The sequence below is a fragment of the Carassius gibelio genome, chromosome B19, assembly GCF_023724105.1.
Source record: "Carassius gibelio isolate Cgi1373 ecotype wild population from Czech Republic chromosome B19, carGib1.2-hapl.c, whole genome shotgun sequence".
Classification (NCBI taxonomy): domain Eukaryota; kingdom Metazoa; phylum Chordata; class Actinopteri; order Cypriniformes; family Cyprinidae; genus Carassius; species Carassius gibelio.
The window spans coordinates 22,631,536-22,651,313 of NC_068414.1; the positions used below are offsets into that span (position 1 = coordinate 22,631,536).

General features: G+C 38.6%; 1 protein-coding gene across 1 annotated transcript; it reads right to left on the minus strand.

The window, feature by feature from the left end:
* Positions 1-11,964: 11,964 nt before the first annotated feature.
* On the minus strand, positions 11,965-16,539 carry LOC127979374 (gonadotropin-releasing hormone II receptor-like). Its single transcript, XM_052584795.1, has 3 exons — positions 16,009-16,539; positions 13,437-13,644; positions 11,965-13,118 (listed from the first exon to the last, which is right to left on the minus strand). Exons 1-3 carry the CDS (start codon positions 16,537-16,539, stop codon positions 12,712-12,714), a joined length of 1,146 nt encoding a protein of 381 aa, XP_052440755.1. The 3' UTR covers positions 11,965-12,711.
* Positions 16,540-19,778: the final 3,239 nt, after the last annotated feature.

Here is a 19,778-nt window from a genome sequence, read left to right on the forward strand (position 1 = left end):
AATGTATATTGTTTCTTATTTTTCAATAAAAGTTTTGATACTTGAATACATTTAAATCATATTCATTTTAACATACAACACGTCACTTGCTATTCTGACGCGGTCACGTACTTTTATATGCGTCACTGGAACAGGTCTTAATGTAAAACACTGATGCTAAAATGTTTATTTTCTTCAGCTCAACTCCAAAACTGGCCTGTGAAAATGGTGCGAGGAAAACCAAACAAATGGAGGAAAGAGATAGCATAGACTGAGCTTGAGAGAGGAAATCATTTTTTGCCAGTAGGAGCAAACAAATGGCGAGAATTAATGACATGCAGAATCAATGGAGAGTTATCATCAGATCTGAATAAAAATGAAAGTGGGAAGGAAGAAAAAAAATCCAAATAGGATGCTATAAACAGAATGTATTTTAGGCTCAATTGCTTAACATGTGGTTTGGTTTCTGTCAGTAAGGTGTGTGCGGTCCATCTAGTGCACATAAATAGTCCGTCAGTCATGTCTGAGTGAATGGGCAGCCAGAGTGCAGTACTGTAGTACTCATGTCTGGACTCAAGACATTTTTCTAGCATCTCAGATGTACTACTAAATTAGTTCAAATGGGAAATGTATATAATTACAATTAATTATGATTACAAATATTTATGAGCTGCCATTAGTAACTGTGGCAGAATTCAATTGCCATCAACTAATCGGTTCATCCATCAAACATTTAGTTTAATTTAATTTCATATAAACTCTAAGACGGGATATTTTTGTGGCCACAGAAAACAACCTTCTATAGCCTAATGCATTAGAGCATGTAGCAGGGATTAAATAAATCGTAGTAAATCGATTAAATGAAGCAGTTATAACGGGGTCTATAGCTTATACTAAACATCTGTTTAGTGTTACAGACTCTAAACAGTCAGTCACTAAATGACGTCAGGAATGACCAACTGAAAGGCTATGTCTCGGTTACGTATGTAATACTTGTTACCTGAAGGAGGGAACTGTCACGGTTTTCGCTGCCTGAAGGAATACGGAGTCGAGGATAAACAGAATAAGGCTTTGAATATATCCAACACAGGGGATATCCAACATGGAGCACAGAGGTAGACACACGTAAGTAGCAAGTGAGTCACAAGTGAGAAGACCCGACAAAACAGAACTGAAGGGACAAGGCTTATGTACAACAGATAATAGGGGAAACACAGGTGGATGGAATCATTAAATTAACAGGGACATGGAACACATGAGGAAGATAATAGACACACCTGGGAACTAATCAAACTAGACACGGAAGACAGAAACTGGGTCACGGGCAAAAACAAGCTAAATGAGTCCAGGTGTGTGACAGTACTCCCCCCTCCCGGTAGGTGCGTCCTCGCACCGTAGAAACAACCGAGGGAGGCGTGGGTGGGAACTAGGGAGGAGGTTCCGGTGGAGGACGGACTCCCAGGAGGGGGCCAGCAGACAGGGACCACGGAGGAAGGAGCCAGGGAGGAGACGACGGAGGGAGGAGCCAGGGAGGAGACAGGAGCAGGAGGAGCCAGATGGTCCACCAGAGACCAGCCAGGACGGAGATCCAAGGTGGGGTCGACGGCGGGAGGAGCCATGGTGAAGGAAGGGTCGACAACACCAGGGGGCCGACAGGCGGAGACTGCACCGGTGGGTGAGGAGCCCAAGATGGAGCAGCACAGCCGCAGAGCCAGGGGGACGTCGAGGTTCCGGAGGGCCTAGGTGGAGCAGAAGGCTCAGGCGACCAAGGCGGAGGCGGGGTCCTGGCAGACCGCTGTGGAGCCGGAGCGACCGAGGATGGAGGTGGAACCGGAGGGAAGGAGGAGCCTGACAGAGCCGGAGGGATGGAGTGACGAGGTGGAACCAGAGGAGTGGAGTCCCGAGGCGGCGGATGGTCGACGACTGACCAAGGTGGAGCCGGAGGGACGAGGGAGCCCGGTGGAGCAGGTGGGATGACAGGCCACGGTGGAGACGAGGGAGCTAAGAGCCAAGGCGGAGCCGCTGGGTCGAAGGACCGAGGAGGAGTCCAGGGCTCGGAGGCTGGAGGCGGAGACAGGGCCTTAACACGCCAAGGAGGAGCTGGAGACTGGCAGTCCAGCGGCGAACCATCGCGCCCCGATGGCGCGGACTGAGGGTGAGCTGCGGGACTGACTGGCACCAGCAGGGATGGCGAGGAACTGGCTGGTCTAGGAGGAGGAGAGAGGAGAAGGATGGGAGGAAGGACAGGAGGATCAGGACTGGATGGAACCAGCGAAAGAGTAGAGGGACCAGCAGGTTTGGGAGGAGGCGGGAGAGGGAGGCTGGGAGGGAATACAGGAGACACAGAAGATTCAGGGCTGGGCGGAACCAGTGGTGAAACAGAAAAATCATGGCTGGGCGGAACCAGTGGTGAAACAGAAAATTCAGAGCTGGGCGGAACCAGCGGAGACACAGAAGATTCAGAGCTGGGCGGAACCAGCGGAGACACAGAAGATTCAGAGCTGGGCGGAACCAGCGGAGAAACAGAAAACTCAGGGCTGGGCGGAACCAGCGGAGAAACAGAAAACTCAGGGCTGGGCGGAACCAGCGGAGAAACAGAAAACTCAGGGCTGGGCGGAACCAGCGGAAATGGAGCAGAGGAAATGACTGGAGGAGGTAGGAGTGGGAGACTGAGAGGGTATACAGGGGAATCAGGGCTGGACGGAACCAGCGGGGAAACAGGAAAATTGGGGATTACCTCCATAGACCAGTCCATCAGATCCAGAACTTGCTCCATACGATCTTCAGAGACTGCATATAGCTCACCCTCAGTCGCAGGAGTGTGGGCAGGGCTTTCCTCCACGCCCTCGATCTCCACGAGGACTCCCACGATGCACGGTGTTGCCGGCTCACACACCTGGTCAGTCGCGCTCTCGAGATCCTGTTCCCTGTCAATGGATTGCTCGGGCTCTGCGGCTGCGGTGGGCTCTGGCTCCGTGTAGCGAGTTGGTGGCTGGCTGGTCTCTGGGTAGGGAGTGGGACTGGCGAGATCCTCTATGGGGCTGACGGTGAAAGATGAGCCATTTCTCGCCAGAGTCCACTCCACGTATGCGGCGAAATCCTCCCGAGGACCATCTTCGGGCGACAACGCTCTGCACTTGGAGTTCAGGCTGGTGTTGTAGAAGGTGCAGAGCGCGTCGTCCGGGTAGCTGGTGGCATTAGCTAATAGGAGAAACTGTCTGGTATGGTCCTCGAGAGAACGTCCTTCCTGCTTCAGCAGGAGGATGAGGAATTCGGGACGATAGAGGGGATCCATAGAACACTACGAAACAAAAAGACTTTGAAAACACAAAAACAAAACGGAGGGAAAAAACACGCAGTTTTCTATTTTCTTCTTTTGGTCGGGTCTTCTGTCACGGTTTTCGCTGCCTGAAGGAATACGGAGTCGAGGATAAACAGAATAAGGCTTTGAATATATCCAACACAGGGGATATCCAACATGGAGCACAGAGGTAGACACACGTAAGTAGCAAGTGAGTCACAAGTGAGAAGACCCGACAAAACAGAACTGAAGGGACAAGGCTTATGTACAACAGATAATAGGGGAAACACAGGTGGATGGAATCATTAAATTAACAGGGACATGGAACACATGAGGAAGATAATAGACACACCTGGGAACTAATCAAACTAGACACGGAAGACAGAAACTGGGTCACGGGCAAAAACAAGCTAAATGAGTCCAGGTGTGTGACAGGAACAGAGACATCACGTCCCATCGCCACAGCTGCTGTTACCATCTCGGCCCCTCAGCAGAAACCCGAGTATGCATTGCACCTGCTGCCTAGTTATACTTGCACTAGCGGCAGCTGGATGCAATCATCACATGCCAATGTGCATTGGCTCATTTAGTTTACACTCAAAGTGGATTGGTCTCTCTAAGCGAGATTCCAGTCCTCCTTCAGGGAACGATGGATACATACATAACGGAGACGTTACACTTAAATCTCATCAAGCACAATAAAGATATCTGCTTTGTTCTGTTCTGTTTACCCTTGGGTTATTAATGTTTTTCTCCTTGCTCATTCATGACAGAGTACATAGACAAACAGGGAGTTTATACCCAGAACAGAAAGATATACTGCCAAAACAAACTATAAGTTGTGTCCTGACAGAACTAATGTTAAAGAACTTTTTGTATCAACATTTATAAATCTTTGTTAATATTACTTTTTAATATTATTTGTTTAACATTTCTATACATAGATCTACTGTAATATATAAGGTGTACTTTTCCATTGATATTTAAACAGTTTTACTTTTTTATGGTTGTGGGTTCGATTCCCAGGGATCACATAATAGGTAAAAGATGTTAGCCTGAATGTAAGTCGCTTTGGATAAAAGCGTCTGTTAAAAGCATAAAAATGTATGTACTGAGTGGATATTCCCTATAAACAATATAAACCTATAGCATTTTACTTTTGTTGTTTTGAACACATTGGAATCACAAATAATGAGAGCCTCCCCAATACACAGTGACATTTGTGGTAAAAGTCAGCCCACTAGAGGTGGAGTTGGACTGGAGGGGAGCTGAATAGGCACCTTTTAAAGAATAACCTTTAGATTCATTTTAGTCTGCCTGAATACTGTCATATTGATGATTATTGACAGTTTGCTTTGTTTTATAGTGTTTAATTATTTATTTTTTTGATTTAGAGACATTTTAAAATGAAATGCACAAAAAAAAAACTCTACTATTAGGGAGCAAACATTTTAGAAACTTTACAGATTTCTAGCAAAACACTCAAACTTATCTGTAAATTATTATTTTTTCACTCTTCTTTTGTGTTTATTCCTTTGGGAATAAAATATTAATTTGGGTTCCTTTGTTATTAACTTTTTCTATTCTGTGGGACCCACTGGATTATGTAAAGACATCCCTTCCTCATACAGTACGTCTGCTTTTCAGCCGTGTACACCTGACCTCTATCAGATCTCACTCTCTGTAAACGATAGGTTTCCCTAAGGAAGGCCAGTCCAAGAAAAACAACATAAGTAACAAAATTCTTCTGGTCCATTCACTGCAAGTCTGACTATCTTTAGCATTCAAACTTGCTTGCTTATACCTCAATGAAAGCTTGCTTTCTGTGTTTCTCCTTTAGAAGGAGCAATAAAAGGATGTCTGTTTTCAGAACCCATAGACATGAATGACCTTGCCTTTCTTTTTTTCTCAGGCCATGAGTTCTGTTTGTTCAGATCAAGACATATTCAAGGTCATATCTTGGCAAACAGGGACTAATGAACATGGTCTGCACATGCTGAAAGACCACAGTGTCTTGAATGCAGTCGTGTTCTGCAATCAGATGTAATCACACTGCTAAATAAGACAAGTGTTAGTGAATTACTCAGTAGCTACACCTCACAGATCTTAAATCTTGCCGGTATCTGGATCTCTGTAGATCTGCTAGGAATGTGCTAGTTTTGAGAGTATATAAAATTTGATAATTTACAATTTATTCATTCCATACAATCTCATGTAATGCATGCTGGGAATGAAAAATTGCCTGTTTAGTTTCTGTTAACATTTGTGGAAATGATTCATGTAGACCCAGTACGAATAGACTAGAAACTTCTGTTTTGCATATATAAGTAGACTGCAAACAATTAAGCTAAATATTTTTGATGGAATAAATCAGGAAATCAGTTAAATAACTTCTTTCTTCTTAAATTATACAACTTTTCCTCCTCTGTGGGGTGAAACATGCACACAATCTTTAATTACCTACATATGATTATCATAATTAGTTTATTTAATCAAAATGTCGTAAAAGCAGTAATATTGTGAAACATTACAACAATTTAGAATAATTACTTCTATAGGTGTTCCAGGAAACATTTCATTATCATAATCATTGATTATAAATGTTGAATGTTCTCTAATAGTTAAACTGCTTAATTTATATATATATATATATATATATATATATATATATATATATTAAAGTATACAGTGGATTTAGTGTTTGATGAATAGAAAGTTCAAAAGAACAGCATTTATTTGAAATAGAAATTATTTGTAACAATTATAAATGTCTTTAACTGTCACTTTTGATCAATTTATTATGTTCTTTCTGAATACAAGTTTTAATAATGTCTTTCACAAAATCTCACCGACCACAAACCTATGAACAACAGTGAATATGCAGAGTGTTAAACCCATGGTTTTCACTCTTTTGGCACATTTCATGCTCTCTTTATTCTCATAACTGCTGAAACTTTAGTTGTTAGTCTGTTTTACTGCCAAAAATGCCTGCTCACTGTTCTTTACGAAAACACAAGTTATGTGGCAATAAAAATAAATGTGCTGAATTTCATTTTCTAAAAATGGGGTTTTGGTTTCCCTGTGCAAGAATTTTTTTTTTTCTTAAAAGATCTGCCACACATCTGCTCACAAAACCGGATGAGGCTTCTGTGCCTCATTAAAATGGAGATATGACCAGTCAAAGTAAATTGTTCTTTGAGGTTTTGCTGCTTGCATTAGAGCTGTTATCAAGAGCAGCAGTGTCATCGCTAGAGTCATTGAGATATTTACAGAAGAGGGGGGATGAATGATGCATTGCAGGAAGAGGAATGAGAAGAGCAGGTGCCGCTGGGAATGACATCTCATATCTCCATAAATGTGTGCGCACTCACACTAAGCCCTTCAGTGATCACTCATTGTAAGAATGGATGATCTTCACACACTGTTGATGCACAAGTCAGCATCACAGTAAGCAGAGGATTTGTTTGCTGTCAGTAACATTTGGTTGTGTGGGGTCTTTGGGGGTATGACTCAACTTTGAGTAAGCACTGTTAGGAAAAAAAACTGATGCTTTTCAGTGAATTTCCTTACAAAGCCTGCAGTAAAAATTTACATTTCACACTATGTATAAAATATAGAAAGTAGGGAAAATTTTAGAATGTTTTGCAGTATGTCATTTTCTGTTACCCAATGTTCCTGCAATGCAATGCATTTTGTATAGTCTTTTTTCTTTCTTTTTTAAACGATGATTATTTTTATGGCAAATACTTTTAATACTGCATCATTTACATTTTCTATTTAATCATTTATTTTTGGTAATTGTTAATTACCTATTATTTATTAATTGATAAAAAAAATCAATTTTGCAGTAATGAAAATTCTATGAAATTAATATATACATAATTTATGCACATTGCTTTGCATACTATGCAATGTAATTAACTCCTAAATGCCATGTAGAATCTAATTTACTGTGAAGTTTCTATGCAACAGTTTGAATCACGAAAAGCACTGATTAATTTAATTGAACTGAATTACACTAATGAGAATTGTGAGGTAAAAAGGGAGGTAAAAATGTCACAATGCACAATGCACAAAAATAATAATAATAATAATAATAATAATAATAATAATAATAATAATTAAAAAACCTCTTTATGCAATTCCCTTTGATTTTGGGGGTAAAATGTGACATGGACATCTCTTTGTAAAATTCACTACTTTTGAGTTGCTCGATAATTTTTACTTAACAGTTCCTGAGAAAAATATACATTTAATTTAATCTAAAACATCTTGTACCTTTTTTACAGGGATGGTCCTCTGCTCCATCTAATTTTAAGATACCTGCATTCCTTGAATTAATGCATTTTTTGGCCACAGATAGGGATTTCAATTACTTCAATTAATTATTAATAGAGGCTGCAGCTTACTGTGATGCTGTCTTTCTTTAAGCAAACTGAATTTAGCACATATCTTGAGGGGAGAGTGCTTTTTTTGCATGAGAGATATGTGTTATGTATATGTGAATCTCTTGCAGCTCACTGAATTCAGATGATGGTTTAGTAGTCATTTCAAGGGTTTGTTGTCTGGATATTGGAAATCTTTTGTATAGAAATCAGAAGTTGGAGTGTTCTATTGAGGGCTGTTTTATTGATCTTCACCAGCGATGCAGATGTGACTGAAAACATGAGGACCAAAGATTGTCTGTTTTTAATAACTTCGGCTAAAGCCCACTTGACAGCTTCTTAAAGCTACAGATCTGCACACTAGGGATTTTGCAGAAAATGAGAACAACGTCTATATATATATATATATATATATATATATATATATATATATATATATATATATATATATATATATATATATATATATATATATATATTGTATGCTTTACAGTTATTACTTTGTAGTAAATGCATACGTATGTGTGCATAATGATTCAATAAGCAAAATAATAACAATAAAAATGCTGTATGTAAAACCTCCCACTGGCTCACATTAAAGTAGTTGTACTTTAAATATAAAATAGTGCTGTGTCACAGCTGGTGATGAATGCTTTAACAAAATATCTACAGTAATCAACCAGGGGTATATTGCCATTCAAGTGTTCACTTCTGTTGTGTTCATCACTTTCATTAAGTGCTGTTTAATAAATGGCCTCTGTGGGCAAGTGATTGTATCTGTTGGAGTGGCCGGTTTTATTTTGCTTAGTTCTTAAAGATAATTAAATCAGAGTAATTATCAGAGGGTCATGGCAGAGACAAAATCTGTGGTGTGAGCATTGCACATGCATTGGTGCGCCCGCTCATTCTGACAGAGACAATGGTGTGCAGAGATAAGGCTGGGATCACTGTAGTGATGTGATTAGGGTGCATTAACTACGGAGCACCTGTCAGAGCTGTCGACAGAGAGAACATATCTCACACACGGCAACACGAGTCATGATGATTTGTATGCACAACTATAAATAGCACTATTGCACTCCACTGAATAATATTTGAAATTGATGCATCTCCCGAGGCAGCCCTCTCAAAGTAAAAAAAAAAAAGAAAAAATGTGATGTGATGTGACATACAGCCATGTATGGTGACCCATACTCAGAATTCATGCTCTGCATTTAACCCATCCAAAGTGTATACACACAGCATTGAACACACACACACACACCATGAGCACACACCCAGAGCAGTGAGCAGCCATTTATGCTGTGGCGCCCGGGGAGCAGTTGGGGGATCGGTGCCTTGCTCAAGGGCACCTCAGTCGTGGTATTGCTATCCCGAGATGCAAACCCACAACCTTAGGGTTAGGAGTCAAACTCTCTAACCACTAGGCCACGACTTCCCCTCTAAAATTGCTTAAAAATAGCAGACCTGTTTATACTGAATGAATTTTCCCATTCTTTATTTTTTTTCCTCTCTTTCTCACACACTTTTCCTCTGAAAACAATTTAATCAATTTGAGCTCTCTTATTAGTTTTCTGCCTGGATGCCAGATTTGTTTAGAGGTTAAATGCTTAACAGGAGCTTATTCTACAGTGACAGCACCTGCGGAAATAACTGGAATCACCAGTATCACCTTTTTATTTTTTTTGGATCATTTGTCATTTCATTTCTATACCATGATGTAGGGACCTTGATCTCCTAAGAAAACTCTCATTTGATCATAATCTTAAACTTTAAGAGTGCTGTAATCACTCTTTTTATAGTAACATGGATGTCTACAGCCTGACAAATATAGCTCAAATAGAACAAGGAGAAATCCCACAGGTGCCTGCTACAGCCATGAGCTGTGTAAACACCAATAAAATAAATCTGGAGAGAATTAGCTGATTTGATTTCCATTAATCTCAATGGCAGTTGCTCAGCTGGAAACAGGACCCTTATTAATCAATTGTATTGCTGAATGGATTTCTTGGTGAATATATTACAGTCTATAGTGTATTGTTTCTGCCGTCCAGGTGCTGTGTTACATGGATTAGGAATTAGCAGCTAATTTTTAAAGGCAGGTTGAAAGGAAAATTTGAATGTGTAAGATAAAGTGTTTTATGGAGGGATTGCAGTGCACTTCAGATATTTAAAAAAATACCGTTGGCAAAGTTGGAATTTGGATTATATTAGAATAAATAGTTTGACTATGAAACTATGAAGACATTTTAAAAATGAAATCTATAGACCCACCTTTTTACCAGCGTTCAAATTGGTTTATTGTGCACTACCCTTAACAGACAATCAATACTATAAGCAATGACTCCATTTGCTTATATTCACTAATAAGAGCTGACTAAAGATAACTGATTTAGCCAGTAAACTGATTGGGATTCCCAGGTCCAACTTATCCAACTTAACTCTTTTACTTCATCTGTGATTTGTAAAGTAGGCCTTGTTCAGATTGCCAGTCCAAATCCAATTATTTGTGTATCCGATTGGAATCTGATTTAAATGATTGACTGTCCACACTGTGCATTGCAGCATTTCAAATCCAATTTGTGTGTCATTTTACCAGATATCTGCATTGCTTTCTAAATGACATTGTGTTGGTAAGCCTATGCTAGAAACATCAGTAACAGTGTCTTTTGCAATATGTCAAGTTTGCAATTGTCTTTCAATATGGCAACATGTTGCTGTCTTGCTGGATTAATGTAAGGAATAATGTTTAATAAGCTCTTATTGCATTATAGTCCTCCATGTCCACTCAGTTCAGAAAAACTCTGGCAATTTGATAATAACTAGAATATCAAAATCCACTGTGGGCGGCAGATCCTTTCACATAACACACTTCTAATATTCAAATCTGTTGAAGGATTTTTAGGCTGCATTAATTAGTACATCCAGAACTGGGAACACTTCCCATAACACCCTATGTACTCGCTACATCTTTAGACGAATGGCATCTATGCTAATATTAATCTGTTTCTCTCTTGTTCTGAGGTCACTGTAGTCACCAGATCCAGTCTGTATCCAGATCAGATGCTGGATCAGCACCTAGAGAGGACCTCAACAGCCCTGAATGTAAGCGGAGACCAGGACAACTAGATGAGCCCCAGAGACAGATCTCCAGTGAAGACCTCGTCTCTTAGACAGCCACCGGGACAAGACCACAGGAACCAGTCCTCTGCACAATGTGACTTTTGGTGCTTTTCCACTGCACTGCACGGTACGGTTTGGTACAGTTCACTTTTGGGGGGTTTTCCACTGGGTACAGTACCTGGTACCTGGTACTTTTTTATTACCACATCTTTTGACTGTTTCTTTGTCTGTTGAAAGTACAGGCATTCCTCTCGTTGATAGCAGAGGAGCGGACCAGCGAGAGCTTAATGGGGCGATGTGGAATGAAGTCTAATTTTTATTATATGTACTGTAGCTTGTGATTATTAATTGGACTAAACAGGGAGGGAAAGGCTGCAACACAGTGTATGTGCCCTGTCAAACATCACACCTTTTTAACAAGAATGCGCAGTACTACATCTCAGAACATGAAGGACACACAACATAATTGTGCAGTGAAATTCCTAGACACTGTCCAGCTCCTCGGAGGACACTGTTTAATGAATCTCTTCAAGCTCTTCTGAACAGCCACGGATGACTTCCTTTAGATTTTCCTTCTCTGTTTTCTGAGTTGACCTTTTATTATTATTATGACCTCTTATTATAGGTTGATTGTCTGTTAATGAAATAAATAAATACATATTTTTTTCTGTGCTTATATACTGTACACTTAACCAGCACGTTGTAACAGCAGTCACCTTCATTCAGATCCTTAAATCAATGGAAGTGCATTAAAGTGCATTATTTTCTTAAATTCTTTGAAAACCATATTCTGTTGTTGGAACACAAATGAGAATACTGAAGATTAATTTCATATTTTGAATGCAATGACAATTCCATTCTTAATTTTTTTATATATGATGGCTTTTTGCGGTGTGATCATAAAACGTGAAAATAAGTCAGTCTTTATATTGTTGATGTCCATCGAAATATGGCATGTTCCTTACACAAAGCTTTTGCAAGGCTTTGGAAAAGATGGAATGCAGCATAAGTAATATGAAACTTTGAGCAAATAAAGCCTTTTTGGAGCTTGACAGCTTGTGATTACTACAAACTTTCTTTGTCTGGAAAAGATTAGAACATTCATAAAATTTTTCTCTTAATTTTCCTCAGAAAGAATAACAGCATACAAATGCAACAATATGGGTGAGTAAATAACATTTTTATTTTTACGTGAACTATCCGTTTAAGGCTGTATGGTCCATCAACATTAATTTTTCACCACTAGCACACGTCACAAAGATGACATATCATGCATATCATCATCAACACAATACACTGCAAACACAACTGGATGAATTCCACGAAGAACATTCATAGTGATTTCACAGATAAACACAGTGTGTGAGCCTGAACATTCACGATAGCATTTCATATTAATGAATGATTCATGAGCTAAGGCCATTGTGAAACATTAAGTGACATTCCTAATCAGGATGTAGAGAGGAAATGTTAGATAAGCAACGTGTCAGAGAAGCTTTTAGCTGGGGTTGTCACTCTGAACTCTGAGATTTAATTAGTTAGAGATCCTCATTAACTGATTCCAGACACGTAAGCCGTTATACATGAGGCACTGTACATTTATAACCCTGTTCCAGACCGGCAAATATCTCACGTTCAAGGTACTGCCTGAAGCATTGTGCTGTCATTTGATCTTTTACATTCATAGTTATCTACAGTTGTATCTTTCTAGAAGATATCCAAGCTTGAAACCACAATGTGATACTGTTGCTTTTCCATGTTCAAGTGGATTCAAACTGACTTCAAGCAAACGGATACTTGCTCATACTACAAATACCAAGACACCATAAGAAGCTTATACATATAGATGTCTGGACACAGAGTAAAAGTCCCTTATTTCATGTTTACGGGGAAAAATCTAGCTCATTGAGGTATCTTGACCCTCTATGCTTGTTGTCCGCTGGGCTGGTCACTGCTTCCGAGGTCTGACTCGGCTTCTCTGCTTGCACCCCCTCTCCTTCCGGAGAGTCGGTCCAGTGATTTGGGAGAAGAGTTTTGATTCCTTCTGCTGAAGCAGCTGATTATGTCAGCTCGGAATGAGGGTGTGAAGAAACCATAGATGACCGGATCGCAGCACGTGTTGAGATTGCCGAAGACGAAGAGAGCGTGATGGATGTATTCTGGCATCACCTGCAGCATACGAGGCTGAAACCAGTACCAGATGCCCATCAGGTAGTACGGGGTCCAGCACACTACAAATGATGCCACGATGATGATAGTCATCTTCAGGGTCTTCATGCGTGCTTTTGGGATTATGTCGGTCCCACTGTGTCTCAGACAAGGTTCCCCACCTACAAAACCCAATGCAATTTAGAAGAACAATAATCTATCTGTCTAGCTTTCTGGTGATATAACACTCAAACACTAAACTCTGTACTGCTGTTTGAATTGAGGCATCTGCATCGATCTGTATTACCATACTTTTTTTTTTAATTCACATTAAAACTGATGTCATTTGAGATAAGACTTGGTTTTATCAAAAATTGCACATTAAAATTCCACATTCAAGGCAGCCTTAGAACCTGTCTCAAATTCAGTACACTGTGGAAATCTTGATGCAGTCACACTTTTTTTCAATGACAGGTATCTTAAGAGGAAAAGTCAGTTACCCTTTCCTTTACCACGAGGCATCTGGCGGTTGATTTCCACGAGGATATGCGTATAGCAGAAGCTCATTACCAGTAGAGGGAACACATACAGGGTGACAAAGTGGAACATGTTATAGGCTGTTTCCTGCCAGCGCTGCTGGAAGCTTCCATGAGTTACACACTGAACAAAGTCAACTCCTTCAGCCTTAATCGCCCTGAAAATAAATAACTGAAACGATAAAGAGAAATTTATAAAGAAAATCAATAAACTTTTTTTTTCTTCTTCTTCTTTTGTTCCTGTACGGAACACAAAAAGAGACACTTTTCATTTCTCATGTAAAGCTATTGTCTGAAATGTGCTTTTGTGTCCTTCATAGAAACCTGAAAGCTCCAGTCTTCATTCATTCATTCCAATTCCATGACAAAATTTCAACTTTCATGTTTATGTTTTTGTTTTTATTGATTACCTGAGGGTGGGTAAATTATTTTTATTTTTTGAGTAGACTGACCCTTTAATCACTTTGTAAAATGCTGACCAGGTTTTAGATAAAATATTCACACATCTTCTACAAAAAACTACACCATGTGAAATGCAAAAGAAAGTGAAAGTTTGCAAATTAGTAACAGCAAGCTAAAACGTTTTCATGTCATGAATTGAGACATGAAATAGAGCATTGTGATGACAAAATGCTCCTCATTGTGTGTAGTAACTAATTACAGATCAGATGTGCTAAAACACTAGTCACATTTAAATCTAGACTTAAAACGCATCTTTTTAGCTGTGCATTTATTGAATGAACACTGTGCAATGTCCGAACTGATTGCACTATATTTTCACTGTTTTATTTTATTTTATTTTTTTATGTAAAATCAATTTCGAACTGTTTTTAAATGTTTTAATCATTTTAAAAGTTTTAAAATTGCTTGTTTTATTTTTGTTATTATTTTTCTTCATGATTATTTTACTTTCTTTTATGTAAAGCACTTTGAATTACCATTGTGTACGAAATGTGCTATATAAATAAACTTGCCTTGCCTTGCCTTACATGTCATTTGGATTACATAATTAGTTTCCAAAAATTGAGTTCTTTCTAATTAGATTAAATTACATTTTAATTAGACTACAGTAACTTTTTTTTGGATTACATGATTAATTTACATGATTTAATGATACATGTTTACATTATTACATTACATTATTTTACATATTTACGATTTTATTAATTATGAGTTTTTCATTAAACTCAAAACCTGCCTGCAATTCCTTGATGAACCCCAGTTTGGGAAACGCATGTTGTTAATAGCAATGAATGGAATATAATTATTTTCTTTCTCTTTGTATTTTTGTGTCAAGGTTATCCTATTTAAATCAATGTGATAAACAAGTTAGGTCAAAAGTAATCTAAGAGTAATCCAAAAGTATTCAGATTACATTACCTAAAATGTGTAATATAATGGATTGTTGTACTAAATAAATATTTTTTATTTTATTTTTTTTATTATTAATTATTATTTATTTTTAACTTGGAAGTAATCTACCAAGCTCCAGTTGTAGGTGTTCCCCCGACTTTGCAAATCTATTTTTGGTTCATTATAGAATATAGAATATAGAAAGAACACATTTTGCTATCTCTTTTGAAGTTCAATCATATATTGTAAATTGTCATCCTGTCATCACTTTGTGCTTTCAGATTTAAAAAAAAAAATGGTTTGCTCCAGGTCCACTTTATTTTTCAATTTGATATACTTTTTATATTTTCTGCTACACAACTGATCAGGTAGCACTGATGAATGTGACAGAGGAAAACCCAATTTCCTCCTCTGGGGGAGGCGCGTGCACAGAATACAGGTGTGGGGAAGTATCATCGTATTGATATCTACAATTCATCACCCATTCTCTTCAAAATTGAATGCCTTTCTCATTAATCATGTCTGCCTAACTGACCTTGTCTCAGAAAGGCTTCTGTATCTCTCTTTTAATGATTTTAAAAGCCATGGCCACATCCACAGGCTGAATGAAATTACTGGAATTAAGTGTGTGGAGAGAAACAGTTCTATCAGAAGGAAAGAAGGCAAAACGCACTGACAAGATTCAACTGGGCATTTCAAAGGTTACAGAAAATGCCCTGGGACTACTGTAGCTTGACAGATAGGATCTATAATCAATGAAGCAAGTGCTCAATGAAGAGTCACCGACCCAGGGTCAGTTATTGCACCACTTTAAGCCACAACTAATTACTTAAATGAAATGCACAAGCTTAGATGGCTATCAGGAAATGCGTATAAAGGCTGAACGTGGAATTTTCCATTTAAATTTGAAACTTTGCAACTAAACTCCACTTTTTCCCCCAGAGATGAAATGTCACTCATTGCCCAATTAAATTAGTATTATGATCTGTTTATAGTTGTCTCCTCATATTAAGCTGGAATAGGATGCAGCGTTTTGAAAAGGACACGCATTACAGTCAACACGTGTTCTAACAGCAACATTATCATCCATCTATAAATCCTCCGAGGCTGTTTTGTGCTGCTTCATAACAAGACAAGTCCCACAGATGACAACTCCAATTAAAAGAACATCTCTTTCATTTACCTGTGGAGAGGCGAGCAGGATGCTGAGGATCCAGGCAGCCAGCAGCATCCTTCTGTTCCTGTGGCCGGCATCCAGAGCTTCCAGCGGGTGCAGGATTGCATGGTGCCTGTCCAAACTCACCACCACCAGGATAAACGCTGCCGAATGCATGGCAAAAAGCTTGAGGAAGCAGAGGACCTTGCACATGGCATCGCCGGCATACCACTGCACTGTGATATTCCATATAGCGTCGAGTGGCATCACCACAAATGTCATGACCAGGTCAGCGGAGGCCAGGCTGGCAATGAGGGGCCGCAGGTGGGAGGCCAGGTGACGTCCTCGTCCCCGGGTCACGCTGATCAGCACTGAGAGGTTACTGATAGCTGCGAAGACAAACAGCACCAGGGTGGCCGCCACACGGAAGCGCGCGGCCACAGTGAATGTGGGTGTCTCCCAGTCAGAAGGAAAGCGAGGAGGGGTGGCGTTCAGCACAGAGGAGTTCTCCCAAATGCTTGTGGGACTCCCTGACAGAAGAGACATGTTTCCTGACATCCTATGAAAGGGCGAAAAAGGTGTTTGTCGCATGAGTAAGGCTTTTTCTGTTACACAAATGTATAATTATAAAATTCTATGAGATTCAGCATCACTGTATATTGAAGTTGGATAACATTCAGAATTTAACATTTAAGAATTGGCTACTTTTCAATTCATGTATTGGAATTTGAATTAGAAGTAATCTGTTAAAAATAAAAAAAGTATATACTTTTTAAATATTAGTTTGGGTCTGTTAAGTCACTTATGCTCATTAAGGTTGCATTTATTTGATAGAAAATACAATAAAAAAATTTATATTCTGAAATATTATTACAAATTAGAAGAACCTTTCTATTTTATACAATTTTAAAATGTTATTTATTCCTGTGATGGCATTACTCCAGTCATCAGTGTTACATTCCTTCAGAAATCATTCTAATATGCTGATTTTATGTCCAAGAAACATTTTTTATTATTATCGATGTTTGTGTAAACCGTAAAACTTTTTTGATGATATTTAAAAATAAAATTCAAAAGGACAGTATTTATTTACTGTATTTGTAACAATCCAAATGTCTGTACTACCACTTAAGAATAAATGAAAATAATTTGTTTGAATTAATAAATAAATGGACCCCAAGCAAATGTAAATTATGTATACATTTCTGTAGGTGACATTTCAAACATATCTGTTTGTCTATAAGACCTTTAAGCTTGCAAGCAAGGCTTTGTCAATAAATCATTCACAGATTGACTTGTCTTGACAAACCTTCCTTTTCTAGTTTTTTTCATTTTCACTTATTGCACTGACTTTTATTTTGCCAATTTCGGCTTACTTCAATTCTATTTCCTTCAAATTCAGATTGCAATTATGCATATTCTTTGCTACCTTGAAGTCTATTTAGAGGCCAGGCAGACAGATATATGTGCACTATTACATAAACTGAAAGAGAGCCAACTGTTCAATTTAGTTTTTAACTAAACTGTAGATTCTTGGCGTCTCATCATGCATCAATGCATTCTAAAAATCAGCAAAATGTTCACCAAGACATGAATATTCAGATCACATCACCTAGAAAGCCTGACTGCCATTACATTACAGTCACCACAGAGGTATTCATCCCCCTTAAGACTTTACACCTAAACATCCATCTCCTCTGCAGTGTAATATACTCTGCATTTATAGCATCCATCTGCCAGCTCATCTTCCACAGATAAAAAAAGTCTTGCCAGGGCACTTTTTTCATTCTGGGTCTCCTTTAGCAAATAGGGGGACCTTGATTAAGTGCCAGGGAGACAGATTACACCACAGAGGTTTTTTAAAGGTCTATATCTAAACCTCGGAGACAACTATCAGGGGTTTGCGCTGAGATTCTCAGCAGACTGAGATTCACATGTAATTCATGTATACAGTAGTACAGATGTTCTAACTGCCTTGTTCATTATTCTTCCAGATTTTTTTTTTTTTTTTTTTGAATGATTATGTGATAAGATACGAGTTTACATTCTTGATAACATCATGCTGCACGCCTGGAAGACAAAAGATGTTTTAATGGTGAAGGGTTCCCACTCCGGCTCTGGTTCAGATTGAAATGCCCTATCATGCTGACAAATGGCTGTTGTCAGTATCTCCCTTCGCTCTCAAAGTGATATTGTCTTTTGTATAGCTATAGTCTGGCAAACAGCGTGGAGGTGATAGATAGAGAGAACCCTAGTGAACACGACCGCTGCATCAAGCCTCCCTTGTATCTGCACCACCCACAACCAATTGCACTTTTTCTTCATGCTTGACATGAAATATATTCTCCAAAGAGTAGCAATGTCCCAACCTGGAGGAACTTACTTTGTAATTGTCCATCTAGTGAAATCAGTATGTATTTAAAAATCCATTTCATAAAAGATACTAGTCCTTGTTGTTGTTTGTTTGATTAATCAAATGAGCCTATTAATGTATCTGCTCTATGAATTAGCATTTTACAACTGATATAATTGATGATATCCTTGGCTTCACTGTCTTCCTGTTTAAATGACAGATTGCTTGAATGATTGCTGGACATCTGCCTGCTGGAAACATGGCAGATTTGCACTGCTGCCTCTTAATGTTTGTAAACATTATGCAAATATATGCAAAGAAGAGTGTCACTCATCATAACTCTCGTGTACTATATAGCACAAGTGAGGTCATGAAGATACAAAAGTGATATTAGAAATGCAGAATCACAAAACTACTTGACTTTAAATTTCTTCCTTGTTTTCTTTTACATGGAATGGGTTGTTTTCTTGGTAGATTCCTCGTACATACATTCAATGCTGCTCAGAAAACCAAAAATGTTCCAAGATTTTTAGGGATCATTGTCATCATAATCTCCGAAATTTTGCCTGTGAATTTGCGTAATTATATTCATATCCTTGTTCACATGACTAATGACTTGGAGCCAGCTAATTAAGATAGGAGTGATGAGAATATTAAGATTTCATTCCAAATGAATGTGTAAATGGGCTGATATTTGCCAGAGTGGTGTGACATTCACTAGAGTGGCCTGAAATAGGACTTTATAGCTTATGAATTTTTATTCTGACCCACAAGAAGTGACAAATACAAGGAAATGTAATTTATAATGCCACTTCTCCCATTAACCATGTCTGCTGGACATTTTTGCTGGGTGTTTAGTTTATAGGATGTTATGAAGCATATATTTAATAGAAGAAAAGGAATTGTGTAAGCTTCATAATCTTCATCTATGAAGGGGTTTAGCATCTGATTAATCTATGACAGATATTGGTAGGAAATAGTTAGATCTTAATAATATCAATTATACTGTTTGTTTGGTACACCTTTGAGGATTTTTTTTTTTTTTTTGGTTCTTTTACATTAGTGTATTAAAACAGAAGTGATTCTGAAATCAATATCAAACTTATACCTTTATTTGCATCTCAAGACCTATAGTAAACTGTTCACCTGAGAGTGTTTCTGCACATCATATGATTTGATCATCATAATACTGATGACCATGCACTCGATTCCCAGAAATACTTTCAGCGCTGGCTTTTTAGAATAGTTTCTAAGACAAAACCTTTGACTTGGTTTTATCTCCTCATTAAGCGCATTACTGTAGTTAATGTCTCTCATGCACAACTGGAATAGTAACAGAGATGGACTTACCTGTATACTGCAATGTGTGATTTGTAGCTCAATCCATAAATATTTCACTCGTTTCCACTAAGATGCGGACAGTTATTTACATCTAAACATGCTT

Coding starts and splice junctions, on each gene's coding strand:
- LOC127979374 (XM_052584795.1), bottom strand. CDS start 16,539: ATGTCAGGAAACATGTCTCTTCTGTCAGGGAGTCCCACAAGCATTTGG. Junction 13,645..16,008: donor TCCTGCTCGCCTCTCCACAG/GTAAATGAAAGA, acceptor TTATCGTTTCAG/TTATTTATTTTCAGGGCGAT. Junction 13,119..13,436: donor GCCTCGTGGTAAAGGAAAGG/GTAACTGACTTT, acceptor TGGGTTTTGTAG/GTGGGGAACCTTGTCTGAGA.